Source organism: Canis lupus, chromosome 27 (assembly GCF_011100685.1).
Source record: "Canis lupus familiaris isolate Mischka breed German Shepherd chromosome 27, alternate assembly UU_Cfam_GSD_1.0, whole genome shotgun sequence".
In the NCBI taxonomy this organism is placed as follows: Eukaryota; Metazoa; Chordata; class Mammalia; order Carnivora; family Canidae; genus Canis; species Canis lupus.
This window is the reverse complement of record NC_049248.1, coordinates 9,466,352-9,483,365: the sequence shown is the minus strand read 5'-3', so window position 1 is coordinate 9,483,365 and position 17,014 is coordinate 9,466,352. Positions and strand designations below refer to the sequence as shown.

The 17,014-nt window shown below is 36.5% G+C and overlaps 1 protein-coding gene across 1 annotated transcript in view; it reads left to right on the top strand.

Annotated features, from left to right (window-relative positions):
* LOC477699 (alpha-2-macroglobulin) overlaps nt 1–17,014 on the top strand; it is a 41,878-nt gene that overhangs the window by 10,555 nt on the left and 14,309 nt on the right. The window contains exons 11-22 of the mRNA XM_038576746.1: nt 1,914–2,075; nt 3,501–3,728; nt 3,977–4,040; nt 5,836–5,978; nt 6,600–6,749; nt 9,085–9,252; nt 9,694–9,802; nt 11,351–11,471; nt 12,158–12,386; nt 13,334–13,454; nt 14,012–14,133; nt 14,494–14,545. Of these exons, the coding sequence (XP_038432674.1) occupies nt 1,914–2,075; nt 3,501–3,728; nt 3,977–4,040; nt 5,836–5,978; nt 6,600–6,749; nt 9,085–9,252; nt 9,694–9,802; nt 11,351–11,471; nt 12,158–12,386; nt 13,334–13,454; nt 14,012–14,133; nt 14,494–14,545 (1,669 nt within the window). The remainder of the gene's footprint in view (nt 1–1,913; nt 2,076–3,500; nt 3,729–3,976; nt 4,041–5,835; nt 5,979–6,599; nt 6,750–9,084; nt 9,253–9,693; nt 9,803–11,350; nt 11,472–12,157; nt 12,387–13,333; nt 13,455–14,011; nt 14,134–14,493; nt 14,546–17,014) is intronic.

The window sequence follows — 17,014 nt, the reverse complement described above, 5'->3', positions numbered from 1 at the left end:
CCAAAAGCATAAAACCACATAAAAATAAACCTGTCCCTCTGTAAATTTATAAATGAAATCTACAAAATCATTCTAAAGCACCATCAAAATTAGAAGTATTTTTTTTCACCTTTGAAACAGCATTGTTGTGATATCACTCAATCTTTCTTGGTTTACTGGTAGTCTCAGATTTTTATTTTTTCTCACACGAATCTCAAAATTCATAGTGGCCACTTGTGTTAGCCTTCTAACACTAACTTTGTATGGAAATGAGTGGGTAGGTAGCTTTAATTTTTATTTTGAACTATAAAAGAATCTACTGGACCTAATGTTCCTTTCATTGTTATTATATTTACATTATTTTCTCTATAATAACCAGAATATATTTTTTAAAAACAGTACACATAAGGGTAAATACTGCTATTTAAGACTTCCAGATTTTAAAAATATAAATTCTCTCATGTATCTACAAAATATCTTGTATTGTTATTTTTTCTATTATAAGCAGATGTGTAAATGGATCTCTCTGACTCCAGAAGTCTGAGATGGCAATTGTATGTCTGTCAATGTATCATTACTGTGCATCATATTCTTAATGGAAATGTTATGAGGTATTAGGTGTGGAAACTGAGAAACAGGGAGGGACTAGACCCCACTAAGGAAGGGTGGAGTATGTTTTAGAATGTTTTGATTATGTTATGACAGAAAACTATTTGAGAAACTTTAGTCACTTCCTAAAATGAATAGTCCCTTTATTTTTAATTTCTCAGAGTATACTGATATTTCAATATTCAGTATTTCTCAGACTACTTTTTTTGAGATTTCATTCCTGCTAAATAATTACCCTATGAGTTGTAAGACTCTCTCATCAAAAAAGAATCAGAATTTTGTACCTGTCTTTATCATTGTATATGCAGCCAATATTTCATTGGCAAACTCAGATTTTATTAATCAATTACAAATACTGATCCAAGTCTTCCAGCTTGTGTTTCTTTCTACCAAAAGTAGCCTCTACTGAAAAAGAACCATCATCTTTGCAATCTAAATCGGACTACTCACCTACTGAGTGCAATATTAGCAGTAATTTGACCTTAGGCCCTTATGTAATACTGTATGATTCTCCTCAATTTTGCATTTTTCACATAGGAAGTGCCCAATAATATCTGCCTACCTTCCAAAAGTTTGAAAATCTACATTGAGAAGCAGATATATTAAAAAAAAAAAAACAACTAGAAAAGTACACAGGGCAATGCATTAGCAATTGCTAACTTGTGCACTTATTATACTTTAGAATACTAATCCATAGAAAGTTAAGGGTTGGCCACAAAATAAGTGTTTGGGGCTCAATTAAATTTGGCTCAGGGGTTAAAAATTTTCATTACATCTGATGTTTGTGCTCTGTGACTCTCCAAGAGTTCTATATAGTACATGGCATTTCCAAAATATCCACAGAATACATTTTTTAGGTCACTCTTTTCTCATTAGCTCCAAGATTCTCCATTCCTTCACACTTCTTTATCTTATATTATTTTTTTGGAGGAGAGGGGCCAAGGGAGAGGGAGAGAGAGAATCCTAAGCAGGCTCCACACTAGGTGTGGAATCAGATATGGTGCTGGATCTCACAATCCCAAGATCATGACCTAAGCCAAAATCAAGGGTCCGACACTTAACCAACTGAGCCACCACCCAGGTGCCCCCACAATGCTTTATTTTTCATCTTAGGGCTGATTACTAACAAATAAATATATATCATTTATGCATTTATTTAACATCTATCTCTTTTCTGTGATAGCAGGAACTTTGTTCACTGCTGCCACCTCAATGCCCAGAGCTATGTCCAACATATAGGACATAATAAGTATTTGACATAAAATGAATGTTTGGTAACTACTGGGTATTAACTATATAACTGATCCACAGATTTTAATCTTCAGGTGCAACTCATGGATGGGAAAGGTGTCCCCATGCCAAATGAACTCATCTTCATCACAGCAAATGAAGCTAATTATAATTCCAATGCTACCACTGATGAGCGTGGCCTGGTTCAGTTCTCTATCAATACCACCAACATTATGGGTACCTCTCTCACTGTCAGGGTAAGTTTGACAAGAAGTTACCAACAACATGAAGTAGACTTGGAAATAAGGTTGCAACCTAAAAGCGATGAAATTTCCAAGTAGTATTTAGTCCTATGGAAATGGAAATGGAAAATAAGTAAATAAGTAAATAAATATAATATCATTTAATTTTCAGGGTGGTGGAATTAAATGTGTTTAATTTCTTTTTTAACAGTTGATGTGTTATTTTGAAATAAAAGTAAATTAAAATTTATGAAAAAAGAATACATATTACAGCACTTAGTAAGCCCCCTTTAGCTTGAATATTATTATTGTAAAAGTCCAGTTTAACATCCTTAGCATTTAGTTTCAAGTATATATCCTCTATAAATTGTTGTTCTTACTTTATTTTGGTCCTGCTATTCTAATTTTCTCCAGATTTTTGTTATATCCACATAACTTGCTTGGTATAGCATAGAGTTCTCTATTCATCAGTGGAGATGAAGATACACATCTAGAGATACACAGATACACAATATACATTACATAATAACAATGATAAATGAGATAAATGATATATTTTATTGATTACACTTTAAATAGAAGGCATGAAAGCCCAAACCTCCTAGTAATTAAAAATTGAGCTTTCTTTCATTTATTCAATCAAGAAATGTCTTGAGTGTTTTCTATGTGCTAGGCAATGTCTTCATCTTGAGAATAAAAATATTATTTTCAAATAATATGTATCATTTACCAATTATCACTAGAACATATATTAAAATATAAATTAAGTGTTTTGCTGACACAAGGATTCATTCATTCCACTTGGCAGGTGAGGATGAGGCTAAGGAAGCCGGAAAGAATAAGGAAAAACTTCCACATGGAGAAAAGTTAAACTACAACTCAAATAGAGCCTATGAACCTTAAGAGTCAGGAACCACAAAAAGCATTAAAAATAATCAACCTAAGACATCCCAGGAGAGATCGATTTTACCTAATTCACCAACTCAACTTTTGAACCAAAGCTGTTGGCAGCAAGTGTTCTCTGACCTCTACGGTAGCAATATCACATTTATTCATAATACCTATTTGGAACCCATCATAAATAGGCTTCTGAAATGTAGTTCTTCAGTTTCTGGAGAGTATTTAGTCTCCTCAATTAGGTTTTATAGCTCCAGTGTCTCTGTCTGCGTAAGTAAAGTGGCTCAAAAAAATGTTGAACAAATTAAACAGAGCAAAAGATGCCTCTGTGTATGCTCTTCAGAAATTTACATACCAACCCAAGGAGCCTCTGCAGTGTTAAGGTCTGCAATACAGATAAACACTCTCTCACTTGTTACTGTGGAGCAAAAGCATTCTAGGTACTAGTTAAGGTAGGACAGTGAACTAATGCAGCTTTGTGAGAACATTGATTCTCTATGACATGTGATCTAAAAAATAATATCATTTTTTTAAATTCTTTAGGTCAGACACAAGGATTCTCGTTCCTGTTATGGTTACCAGTGGCTGTCAATAGAACACAAAGAAGCTGATCACACTGCTAATCTTGTGTTCTCCCTAAGCAAGAGTTTTGTCCACCTAGAGCCCATGCCTCGTGAACTGCCCTGTGGCCAAACTCAGACAATCCAAGCACATTATATTCTGAATGGACAGGTCCTGCAGGAGCTGAAGGAGCTCGTGTTCTATTATCTGGTGAGAAGGAAGGCCACTCCATTGACTTATCCGTAGACAAAAGCCCTCTGTGGGGCAAGGAATTATGAAGTTCTTTAGACATCACTACTTTGAATTACCCATGTTCCTCCTGAAAGTTTGACTTCTCTTAGGGCTAATTATTGCCAGCTGGAACTCAATAAAACAAGCATAACACGTGAAGGGCAAGACATGGGGTATGAGATTTCTGTCAGGCAAGTCATATTCCTTTTCCTTTCCTTTTTCGGCAGATAATGGCAAAGGGAGGCATTGTCCGGAAAGGGACACATGTGCTGCCTGTGGAACAGGGAGAAAGTGAGTATTTCCACAATTCCACATTTCTGCCCCGACTCCAACATATTCAGCCTTATGTTGCAGAAATACCAGAAATAGTTTCAAATAAAGAGAGATGATTTCCATCTGACTCCAATAAATGAGAAGGGAAAGAATTGGTCTTTGTTTGTTTGGGTTTTTTGCCCTTTATCAAATATTTATTTTCTTTTCCTTCAGTGTCTTCTGTTTAGATTACTTAAAATGTTGATGCTGTTGTTTTAGAATCTATGCTTATTCCAAATTTTCAAAATTTTCAAGCCATAAATATTCATGGAGCTTCTTCACACAATGGCATTTTAGGATTGTTTTAGTTATCGCTTCATGGCCTTTTGGCTAAAATCAAGTGTAGAATTATTTTAGGAAACAGAGAAGGTAAAATTTTGGAATGCTTCCTATATACTAGGTCTTTTGCTGAGTCATTTATATTTTACATAATATTTCCTTTTTGAAGATCATTCTGATTGATGAAAAGTTAAATTGGGTACTTCCACCATTGAATTGGATGCTCACTATGAACAAACATGGAACAATATAAACCTCTGAAGTTTTCTGCTCTTCTAAGAAAGTTTTTTTTAAAGATTTTATTTATTCATGAGAGACACAGAGAGAGAGGCAGAGACACAAGCAGAGGGAGAAGCAGGCTCCATGCAGGGAGCCTGATGTGGGACTCGATCCCGAGTCTCCAGGATCATGCCCTGAGCCAAAGGCAGATGCTCAACCACTGAGCCACCCAGGTACCCCCCTCTAAGGAAGTTTCAAAGATTGCTTACAAGAAAACTATCAGTGAGCTAGTCTTTTAATAGTCTTCATAGCAATGAAAAGGCACCATCGTAGATTTACTTACAGAAGCTTAATGCAACTTATAAAACACCTATGTGGGCATCAAAAAACAACTATCAAAGGAGCACAGTACTCCTCTTTAAAAAAATACAAAATTTGGTTCATAGAAAGTTAAATAAAATATAAGGATAAATACAATGTGTTAGTGGGGGATCCCTGGGTGGCTCAGTGGTTTAGCGCTTGCCTTCAGCCCAAGGCATGATCCTGGAGTCCTGGGACCAAGTCCCACATCAGGCTCCTGCATGGAGCCTGCTTCTCCCTCTGCCTGTGTCTCTGCCTCTCTCTCTCTCTCTGTCCCTCATGAATAAATAAATAAATAAATAATCTTTAAAAAAATACAATGTGTTAAACTCTTACTATTACATCACATACCTTCAGGTTCTATTTCCCTTCTCTAGTGTGAAATCTAGATCAAATAGTAGCCAACTGGATGTCTCCATACCCTCAGATAGCATCAGAACTTTATATAGATGAGCTAAAGTTGAAAATTGGTGTGAAACCGTTATATGATTTGTAAGAGAAGAAAGCCCTTCAATAAAGTTTTTTCTAAAGCTAGAATTCTGGGGGCACTTGGGTGGCTCAATGGTTGAGCATCTGCTTTTGGTTCAGGTTGTGATCCTGGGGTCCTGGAATCAAGTCCCACATCAGGCTCCCTGCAGGGAGCCTGCTTTGCCCTCCACCTCTCTCTCTGTGCCCCTCATGAATAAATAAAATCCTTTTTAAAAATAAAGCCAGAATTCTTAGAGGTGTAGAATTCTTAGAGGTAAACATTTACTTATTGCATCTACATTTTCTTATACCTGTTATACCAATTAGTAGAAACAGTCATTAAGCAGACCAGGCTCCTAAAAGTGGCTCTGTGCAACAGGGAAATTTCATGTCAGTCCTGGGGAGTTGTCTAACCCATAATCACTTCGTCATTCTCTCTGTGCTCCAGTGAAAGGCCATTTTTCCATGTCAGTCCCCGTGGAGTCAGACATTGCTCCCGTTGCTCGATTACTCATCTATGCCATTTTACCTGATGGGGAAGTAGTTGGGGATTCTGCAAAATATAAGGTTGAAAACTGTCTAGCCAACAAGGTAGGTTTTTTTATCATAAAATTTTCAACATTTAAAACTAAAAGTTGCTATTATTATCAATTATTTTCTGTATGTGAACATTGGGGCCAGAGGGGTTAAATGAATTTTCCAGAAATTTTCAGCAAGGTAAGGGCAGAGTCCCACTAAGAAGCCATATCATTTGACTCCTAGTTCAAAATTCCCATACATTGTCTCTTACTATATGATACAGTTCAGAGTACCTTGCTCCCCCACTATGAAATGTTGGAAAACCTGTAAGCAAGTTTTTAAGACTACTAAAGAGCCCAAAGAAAAATGCAAGAGCATCTAGAACCATTTACATTCCACCTGTACTTGATAAACACCTTCCCATGTGCCAAAGGTAAAAAAAAAAAAAAGGCATCTCAAATTTAATAACTTATAAGAATAATTAGATATCATTATAATGGTTCAACTACTACTTGAGAATCAGAGTGAAGTGTAGGGGACAAAAAGCCTCAAGGCTCACATAGCGCCAACCACCACCAAGTTAAACAAAGTGAATGTGCATTGAACGTGAGGAACACTCAGGAAATGCTTGCTTGTGAATGCACAGTTAAATCAGGACTTTTGTTTTTTCCACCACCCTCCCCAATTCCACAGGTGGACTTGAGCTTCCGGCCAACACAAAGTCTCCCGGCCTCACAAGCCCACCTGCAAATTTCAGCATCTCCTCAGTCCCTGTGCGCGCTCCGAGCTGTGGACCAAAGTGTGCTGCTTGCTAAGCCAGAAGCTGAGCTGTCCGCTGCCTCGGTGAGTTCCCCGCAGCTCCCCTGAGTTAGGAGAGGCTGCACAAAGAGCTCAGAACGAGGAGAAATGCTTACCTGAGTAAGATAGGATCTATTAAAATTATCTTTCTCTAGTTTAGAGTTTTGATCTCCTTCATGGGCACTTTTTTTATGAGAAATATATTACATTTGAATACAAGATTTATATGTATTTACATAATTTATATGCCTATACACATATATATGTATATGTGTGTTTATATATGAATATCAATCAGTCATGCACCATTCAAAGCCCCTGAAATCCTTGAGCTCTAGGAAACTAGTAATAGGTATTTTCAAACTAGTTGCAATATTTGAAAAAGCCTAACAAAAGTGGTGCACTTACCTGCACTAAAACGGATATGAAATATCAAATTTCTGTTTTTATAAGAATTATATCAAACGCCGTATGTCCCAAGATGAACACAATTTCTGAAGGAAGATATACATTGTCTGATGAATAAAAATTTGGAAAAATAAATTACGATATGATAAATTATATTGATGAGTGAAATCTTTTAAAAGGTTGGGTGAGTAGAAGAAATAGCACAAGCATATGCTCAAGTGGAATGAGGAGAAACAACAACACATACTAATAACAGTTTGAATGTATCTTCAAATTTTCAATATGCAGCCAACTGAAATAACCTCTTACTTACAGGATTTATTTTTTTCAGTCTCAAAATTTTACAAAGGGAAATTTATATTTTACTCCCTAAAAAAGGAAGTTATAAGAAAATACTTTTAACTTTTTGGTCCTTCCAAATGGAATTTAATTGAAAATATTAGAATTCTTCTCAAGAGGGACTCCTGGGTGGCTCAGTGGTTGAGCGTCTGCCTTTGGTTCAGGATATGATCCCAGGATCCTGGGATCTAGTCCCACATCAGACTCCCCACAGAGGGCCTACTTCCCCCTCTGCCTATGTCTCTGCCTCTCTCTCTGTATCTCTCATGAATAAATAAATAAAATCTTTTTTTAAAAAAGAAGTCTTCTAAAAGAAATATTAAATACAATTCAATAGTGGGAACAAAAGGGATACATGGAAAAATAACATTTTATGTTTATACAACATAATTTGATAGTTCTCAGGGAGGTTCTAAATTATAAGGATAGATGAGATAGACTTATTCATTTGTCAATAAAAAAGCAGAAGTTTTCGGGTAATTAGTAGTAGGCCTGGGGTAGGAGACTAGCCCAATCCACCCAAGTCTTGAGAGTATTTTACTAATGAAACACTTTGCTCTCAATAACATAAGTCATCCATTCAACACATTTTTAGTGCCTGCTGTGCTCTAGGTGTGCCCACTGTTTGTTGAACTGCTGGGGATCTAGCAGTGAACTACTCAAAAGACAAAAAGCCATGATCTCATGGAACTTATATTTCCATAGATGATATAAACAATAATACATAATATGCTTTGGAGAAAAAAACATACAGGGGAGATAGAGAATAGTAAGAAGGAACTACTTTTGAGAAAAAGCATTTAATTTCATTATACTACTTACTTGGCCAAGCAGTTTTGAATTTCTCTGAATATAATTTCTCTGTGCTCTATCAGCATTTTTACATCTGTCTTACTCTTCCCCTTCAAATTAATTTGAAAGCATCATTTTGCTCTATTTTATGTACTGGGTGAAGCTCTGGAGCATTTTGTTCGCATGAATAATACCTAAGAAAATACTGTCCTGTCCTATATAGAGGATATATACTTATTGATGTGCCAATTTAGAACAAGTATTCAATAACTCTGGTACACATTGGGTCAGCTGCTAACCACAAGGAGAGACAAAACTATCATTGTATTCTATCATCCTAAAGTTTTATACCATGTCTTAACTATAGCAGGCATCAACATATCTCAAGAGAGTTTTAGTTTTAGTCTAGTGTTTGCCTTGAACTGTGTAACAAACTGTCGTGATGTTTGGGTACAAAGATGGGAATGTTTTAATTGTCTTTTCCCTCTAAAACTGTTCAAAAGAAACAGGTTCAAAGTCATCTCTGTAGGAGCGCCTGGGTGACTCAGTGGTTGAGCATCTACCTTGGCTCAGGTCATGATCCCAGGGTCCTGGGATCAAGTCCCATATGAGGCTCCCTGCAGGGAGCCTTCTTCTCCTTCTGCCTATGTCTCCACCTCTCTCTGTGTGTCTCTCATGAATGAATAAGAGAAATCTTAAAAAAAAAATCATCTCTATAAATTACTGAAGCAATAATGGTGCTCAGACAAGACTGGTTGTGATTATTTTTTTCTTTTCTCTTTGCCCTTAAGAAGAATAAGCCACAAATAGATTTGTCTTTTTGTCATTTGCATTTGTACAGGTTTATAACCTGCTACCAGTGAAGGACCTCAGCGGTTTCCCTGGGAGCTTAAATCAACAGGAGGAAGATGATAGAGACTGTGTCCATCACCATAATATCTATATCAATGGAGTCAAGTATTCCCCTGTATCAAATACAAATGAAAAAGATATGTATAGCTTCCTAAAGGTAAATTCCTTATATTAGAGATGTCTGTTCTAAAGATTTACAAATATTATATATAAAAAAGTATTTTAATGCCTTCATGCCATAATTGAGAGTAATGGGACATAGAGAGGTCAAGTGACTTCAAGGTCACTAATAGTAGCAGATCTACTAATAGCAACACAGCCAGGGGTAGAACTTTTTGGACTATTAAGGTTTTTTTTTTTCCCTGAAATTCATTGCCTTGTGTCATTTATAAATATCACATATATAAAATATTACTGTTAAAAGAGTTTTTTAACATCAGAATAAAATTACCTCCGCAAGTATACCAATATCACTTCTATAGATATGAACACTAAAAGTTCCACATTAAGCTAACTGGATTGTGAAATTCAATGAAGTCTGTGCTTATATAGATTTTATAATAATTATGTACTGATTAGGTAATAATTTCCTTTGCAGGATATGGGCTTAAAGGTATTCACCAACACAAAGATTCATAAACCCAAAGTATGTGAACAGCCTGAACACATGGTAGTGCACTCATCTCGAAGACTATTTGCTTCTCCAGGTAAAAAACTAATAAAAGTTAATATACTGAATCAAATAAAAGAACTTTTTGAAAGATAAAATGTGATAAAATTAACAAAAACGGCCCTGTGATTCAGATATAGTAAGGTTCTTTCTCAAGATCATAAAGCAATACAAACCCCAAAACTCTGATTGTGTCAAGCCCCCATATAAGCAACACTGAAAAGAATAAAAGGCCAGCTATGGAAAATTTTCTGAGAAGTATAGTAATGTTGTGTGTCAACTGTATTTCCCGTTTAAAAAAGGAGGGCGGTGCCTGGGTTTAATCTGTCAGGCATTTGCCTTTGGCACAGGTCATGACCCTGGGGTCCTGGGATTGAACCCCGAGTCAGGCCCCCTAATCAGCGGGGAGTCTGCTTCTCCCTCTCCCTCTCCCTTTGATCCTCTCCCTGCTCATGCTCTCTCTCTCTCTCTCAAATAAATAAAAATCTTTTTTTAAAAAGAGAGAGATGCAGTATAAAAGAAAGGATTAATTCTGATTGAGCAACCAGGAAAGTCATTCATAAAGAATCTGCCTCTGGTAAATGGAGATGTGTGACTATGTAAGATTGAGAAGGAAAGATCATGTCCAGGCAGAGGATCAATATAAACCAAAACAGAAATGTTCACAAGTTGGCACTACATTCTCACCAGTTAGGTAAGGAAACTCTTTAACATCCCCAAATTATCAGCCAATATTCATGTCAAAGTCACATCCATTTGTCAGTGAAATGGCTGCTTTACTGGTGAATCAGATTGTAACCAAACATTATTTCTAGTCTGATATTGTCAAATCATGGTGGAATATAGATTGAGTACAAACTAAAATTTGTCAAATATCAGGAAAACATTCAATGAAAATTAACTGATGATGTGGAATTTAAATATTATTATATATTTTTTATTATGTATAAATTAAAGTCTATCACCTTTACAGTAGAATTTATGGAAAACTTGTGTATATACAAGTATATATATATGCACAAATTTTTTTCAGAGAGCCGGCTATTGAATATTTACTGGCATGCCATTAACAGAAGGTAAATAGGCGAGAGAACCTGACTGACCTTTTGGCACATTGTGGAAATAAAGAATTTTTTTATCCTTGATCCTTCACTCCTATTAACTTTCTGAGACCCATTGTCATCATGTCCGAATACGGTGTTTCTTTGATCTCACAGAGGAACACACCAAAAGGACACTGACTCCTGCCCTCCTCCCAACCCACGTCCTATCTCTCTTCTCTTGAGATAATGCACAGTAACCACAGAGGATACCTTTTCTACTCCCCAGGCAATCCCAACTCTTCCTGCCTCTAGGTGTCTGCTCTCTGCTTGTGATTCTCTTCCCACAGCTCACTTAGAACTTAATCGAAGAATACAGAATTCACCTAAAATATCACCTCCTCAAAGAAGCTTTGCCTGAACACCGAAGCATCCTCTCCGGGTTCCTGTCTATTCCATTACCCTGTCTATATATTTTGTAAAATCTATTACAATCTCTTTATCTTTATATTCATTATTTCTGTCTCCTCTCTTACCCACCACAGTAGTGTCTGAATTGCAAAGATCCCATGAGCTTACAGACATGGTCCATTTTTCCGAGCCTCTCACCGAAACTGTGCGAAAGTACTTCCCTGAGACGTGGATCTGGGATTTGGTGGTGGTAGAGTAAGCAACTTTCTTTATATGTAAAAGGCAACAATATAGACTTCTCACCATTTTCCATTTTTAGCTAATTTTTCAATATCCAAGTATTTCTTTTAGATATATTGCTGTTTTCAGGAGGGGTTTAACATAAACACTTCTGCTATGAGAGTCTCACTATTCTATTTATATCAGAGCTAAGAAATTGTGTATACATTTAATCCTAAGACTTCCAGAAAATGGGAATAAAGACTACATATGACCAGTCACTACACAGACTAACACCTATAAGAGATCCTTCCCTGGCCAACAATTTTGAGTTAAATACAGAATCAGTCAGGCCAACTACACACCGTAGTAGTAGAATTAAAGCTTAAAAGTCTGCTCTCATTGGAAAAGTATTTCAAAGAGCAAAATTTAAGAGTAATCTCAGATTACATATTTAGTTCATAATGATATTGTCTACAATAGATAATACTATAATTATATGTCAAAACAGAATTTCGATACTAACTAGAATTGAAAACAGAATTGGAAGGAAAGGACTCCTTATATTTTCCAACTTTAAGCCTTGATTATACTCTCCTTCATTGCTATTTCTACTAAGTGCATTTAAGTCATGACCATAGAATTATTTATAGGGATTCTCTTCCTGGAAAGGATTTATTTAACTGTTTATGTTCTATTCTTCGCATCTCTATCCTCCCCAGCTCATCAGGGGTGGCTGAAGTGGAAGTGACAGTCCCTGATACCATCACGGAGTGGAAGGCAGGGGCGCTCTGTCTGTCCAACGACACTGGACTTGGTCTCTCTCTTCCCACCTCCCTCCAAGCCTTCCAGCCCTTCTTTGTGGAGCTCACAATGCCCTACTCTGTGATCCGTGGAGAAGCCTTCAACCTCAAGGCCACGGTCCTCAACTACCTTTCCAAATGCATCCGGGTAAATAGCTCTCTGTCGTACATTGAACACAAAGTGTAACAGCCAAGTAAATTTAAAATTGCATTTTTTGAAATACAAGTGTAAGATGTGCTCACCCGAGGAGTAATGCTCTCAAAGATATTCATATGGTATAGAAGCTATGGTTGATAATATTTCCATATACTTGCAACTTAAAACAAACTTCTGACCCTTACCCCAACCCCATAAGGTTAGGAAGCTTATGCGATGAAGATTTCTGACACAGTGATAAAAAATCAGCGCGCTTCATTCTCATGTCTTAGATCCCCCAAGCTTTTAAAAAACTTCTACATTTGGGATCCCTGGGTGGCGCAGCGGTTTGGCGCCTGCCTTTGGCCCAGGGCGCGATCCTGGAGACCCGGGATCGAATCCCACATCAGGCTCCCAGTGCATGGAGCCTGCTTCTCCCTCTGCCTGTGTCTCTGCCTCTCTCTCTCTCTGTGACTATCATAAATAAATAAATAAAAATTAAAAAAAAAACTTCTACATTTCACATATTTAACTTCATATATCATATAGCATTAATTATAGTAAGCCTTACTTTAAAAGTTATGTGTAAGAAAAAAAAAAAAGTTATGTGTAAGTATTTGATCTCCACCGAAACTATAACCATTTGTAAATCTTATATACTCTCCTGGGAGACCTGAGGGAATAGTCAAGATCCCAGGCCAGAGAAGTACAGCCCTCACAGGCAACATGCCATCATGACTTTTCCTCATCTCTTGTCTCACCCCATGAAAGAGTAGTTATCCAAAAATACAAAGATTTTGATGTCAGATCCACTGTAAGGTAGTTGCTCTCCATTTGAATCATCTGAAGTATTAGGCAACCTAAAATCTAATCAATCCCCCAATATACATTATTTCAAACCATTCTCCCTTTGGTCACCTTCTCCCTGTGATCTGTCTCTGTCTCACATGTGGTTTCAGGTTAGTGTGCAGCTAGACCCAAATCCTGCATTCCTAGTACAGGAGAAGGAACAAGAGTCTCATTGCATCTGTGGGAATGGCCGGCAAACCGTGTCCTGGGCAGTAACGCCAAAGGCATTAGGTAAGGGACAGTCTCCTAGGGACAATTCTTTACTCAAGGATTATATATATCAGGGCAGGTCGGTGGCTCAGTGGTTTAACGCCGCCTTCAGCCCAGGGTGTGATCCTGGAGACCCGGGATCGAGTCCCACGTCGGGCTCCCTGCATGGAGCCTGCTTCTCCCTCTGCCTTGGTCTCTGCCTCTCTCTCTCTCATGCATAAGTAAATAAAATCTTTAAAAAAAAAAAAAAAGGATTGTATATATCAGTAGAATCCTTATATCTAGTGCTAATTCCCTCAAAGACACACACACACACACACACACACACACACCATGGTAGAGTATTTTGTCCTTTGTCTTTTATTCTAGGATGTCTAGACTACCCTCACTTCCTTTACCTCCATCTATCGCCACCTTGGATTTCTAGGGTCACTAGCCTCTAGTTGATGCTCCTCCCATTCCTGTTCCTCTGGTTTTATAAAAAAAAAGAAGTTACAAAGCATTGAACACTTACAAATCTTGAGGTTTGGAGACATGGAGAAAGGAGATAGTGCTCATCTATACTGACCATTTTTTAGGAAATGTGAATTTCACCGTGAGTGCAGAGGCACTGGAGTCGCAAGAGCTATGTGGGACTGAGGTGACAGTGGTCCCTGAATATGGAAAGAAAGACACCATCATTAAATCCCTGCTGGTTGAAGTAAGTAAGCCTACCCATTTGATAGATTATGGTGAGCCAATAAAAACAACGGTGAGTCAAGGTTCCAAGTTTTAGGTAAGAAGGGCTAAATAATCACAGAATTTTTCACAATATTTTCTCCTCTCTCTTTCTCTATCTGTTATCTCTTTCTCCATTTTTCTCTCTTGATATTTACGTAATTTTTCCTCACTTTCTCATCTATCAACCTGTCTCCTTCATATTGCTTATACTTATAGATTTGTTTATGTAATGCATTTGGAAGTCAGCTCCAATTCTTCTCTTCACTATTAAGAAATTTTGGTTCTGCTATCAATATACCATGTCTGTTCTCATCTCTGCCTTTTCTTTCTTTCCCTAAAGCCTGAAGGACTAGAGACGGAAACAACATTCAACTCCCTGCTCTGTGCATCAGGTAAGAGTCATTCATCTCAATTAAAATAGTATTGTCTAAACTTTCTGTAACATTTTAAGTTCAAAGAATTTTGTATCTTATTCCCACACTTCCCTATGACTTAAGACCCAAAGAACCATCAAACCATTTGATAAACAAGGCACCTGGTTCTTAGAGAAGCCACATAATTTGATCAGGAGATTATCCCTAGACTATCCCTATTTGTTTGATTCTACCCTAGCCCATGCTTCTGAGTCTTTATCAATTATAGCACCTGTGTAAACACCCAAATATCTTTCTGACCAGTATATGATGTGGTTATGTAGAAAGTAAGTAGAATCAATGAATATTGCCAAAGGGAATGTTTCCTTGAATATTTAGTATTACAATATATGAGTAGCTGAATTCAAGCCACCCCAACATTCAGTTTTGCATAGCTAACAGCATTTGATAACAGGACCATGCTATGTCCTGAAGAAAGAATTGACTTAGTCTGTACTATTATTGTAGTATCAATACTTGTTTGATTCTACCATGCTCTATCAGTCATTTGAGAAGAAACTAAAGAAATTCACAGCAGAAGATATAACTTTATCCTGATGGAGAATTTTCTAGTCTAAACAAAAACACAGAAACTTACTACACTAAGAAAGTTAACAACACACACACACACAAATAAAATTAAATAATAAATACTTAACAACACAATGTATCCTCAACTCAAACAATGTCAAATCAACATCATACATGTGTTTCTTGCCTTTCTGTCTACCTCCTAATTTATGTTTATTATGCTTATTGTACTGTCAAGATTTCAAATATATAAAATGTGTTCTAAAACCTTAATTGCCTGGTTGTTTAGCCTTATTTCAACATTCAAGTGAATTTACCACCAAATCCTTTTATCATGGCTTCTCTTCTATTCCTAACTTCTTCATTTTGATTTATTTCTTATGTATCTAGAGCATTATAATCATTAAGTAGTTCTATTAAAATTAATTTAATTGCCCATGTACTACAAAAATACATTCTCCTTTGCAAAACAAAACAAAACTTCACACTAATGGCAATCTTTTTCTTTTTTTTTTTTTTTTTGGCAATCTTTTTCAATACTTTAATGATCATCTATATATGTTTAGAAATAATATGCACAGGTGAATTTGTTTATATACATGTGATTTATGTAAATGTTATAAGTTTCATTCTATAACTTCTATAACTAAGTAACATTTTAGAACTTGCTACTTGGCAACCTGACTTAGAAATCTAATCCCTTTAAGTCCCTTTTTATGCCATACTACCAATATATCACAGTTCTGATTGGTTTTTTCGGCTATTCCTCTATTTTTTTAAGTATTTGCCAGACTGAATGATTGAATACCTCCTTATCTACAGATGCAAGTATATTTAAGGTAGATACCAAATGTGAAATTCATAATTAAGAGGGGACATGTAGGGATCCCTGGGTGGCGCAGCGGTTTAGCGCCTGCCTTTGGCCCAGGGGGCGATCCTGGAGACCCAGGATCGAATCCCACATCGGGCTCCCGGTGCATGGAGCCTGCTTCTCCCTCTGCCTATGTCTCTGCCTCTCTCTCTGTGTGACTATCATAAATAAATAAAAATTTAAAAAAAAAGAGGGGACATGTATATTAAGTTTTAATAAATCTTTAAAGACCTTTTTTATTACCTAATACATTAATATTCCCACCAGTTTATATTTCCCTGCATCATCCTCACCATCTTTAACCATCAAAGTTTTAAATTTTCCTTGAAAAATTTGGATGAAATATATATTGTTGTTTTTTCAATCTAATCACAAGTGAGGATGAGCTTATTTTTACTATTTATGAATATCGTCATATTCTTTGACCATTCAGGTTTTAGTGGTTTGTCTTTTTTCTGATTCATCTGTATGACACTGATTCTTTATCTATTGAATAAGTTGTAATTTTTTTTCACTTGGTAATTTGTCTTTTACCTCTGTGGCATCTGTTTTCTTACAAAAGTTTTTTTGAGGTAATGTAAGAGAGTTTTTTAACATACAAATAATATATGCGTAATTATATTATGTATTTAATTGTGTGGTTAAATTTAAATACACATTGCATGTATTAACATAATAACATAATGCATACAATTTGATGAGTTTGGAAATAAGTGTACATCTAAGACTCTTTCCATAATCCATACTATAAACCTATCCATCACCTCCAAAAGTTTCCTCTTACTCTCTTATTATCATATTTTTTTATGTGATGAGACGACTTAATACGAAATCTATCCTATTGGCAAGTGCTTAGGTGTACAATATGGTTAATAGTAGACACTGTTCTGGAATGCAAGGTGGTGCAGTGACTCTGGAAAACAATATAGAGGTTCATTATGACCCAGCAATTGCACTACTGGGTATTTACTCAAAAGATACAAATGTAGCAATCCAAAGGGACACCTGCACCCCACTGTTTATAGTAACAATGTCCACAATAGCCA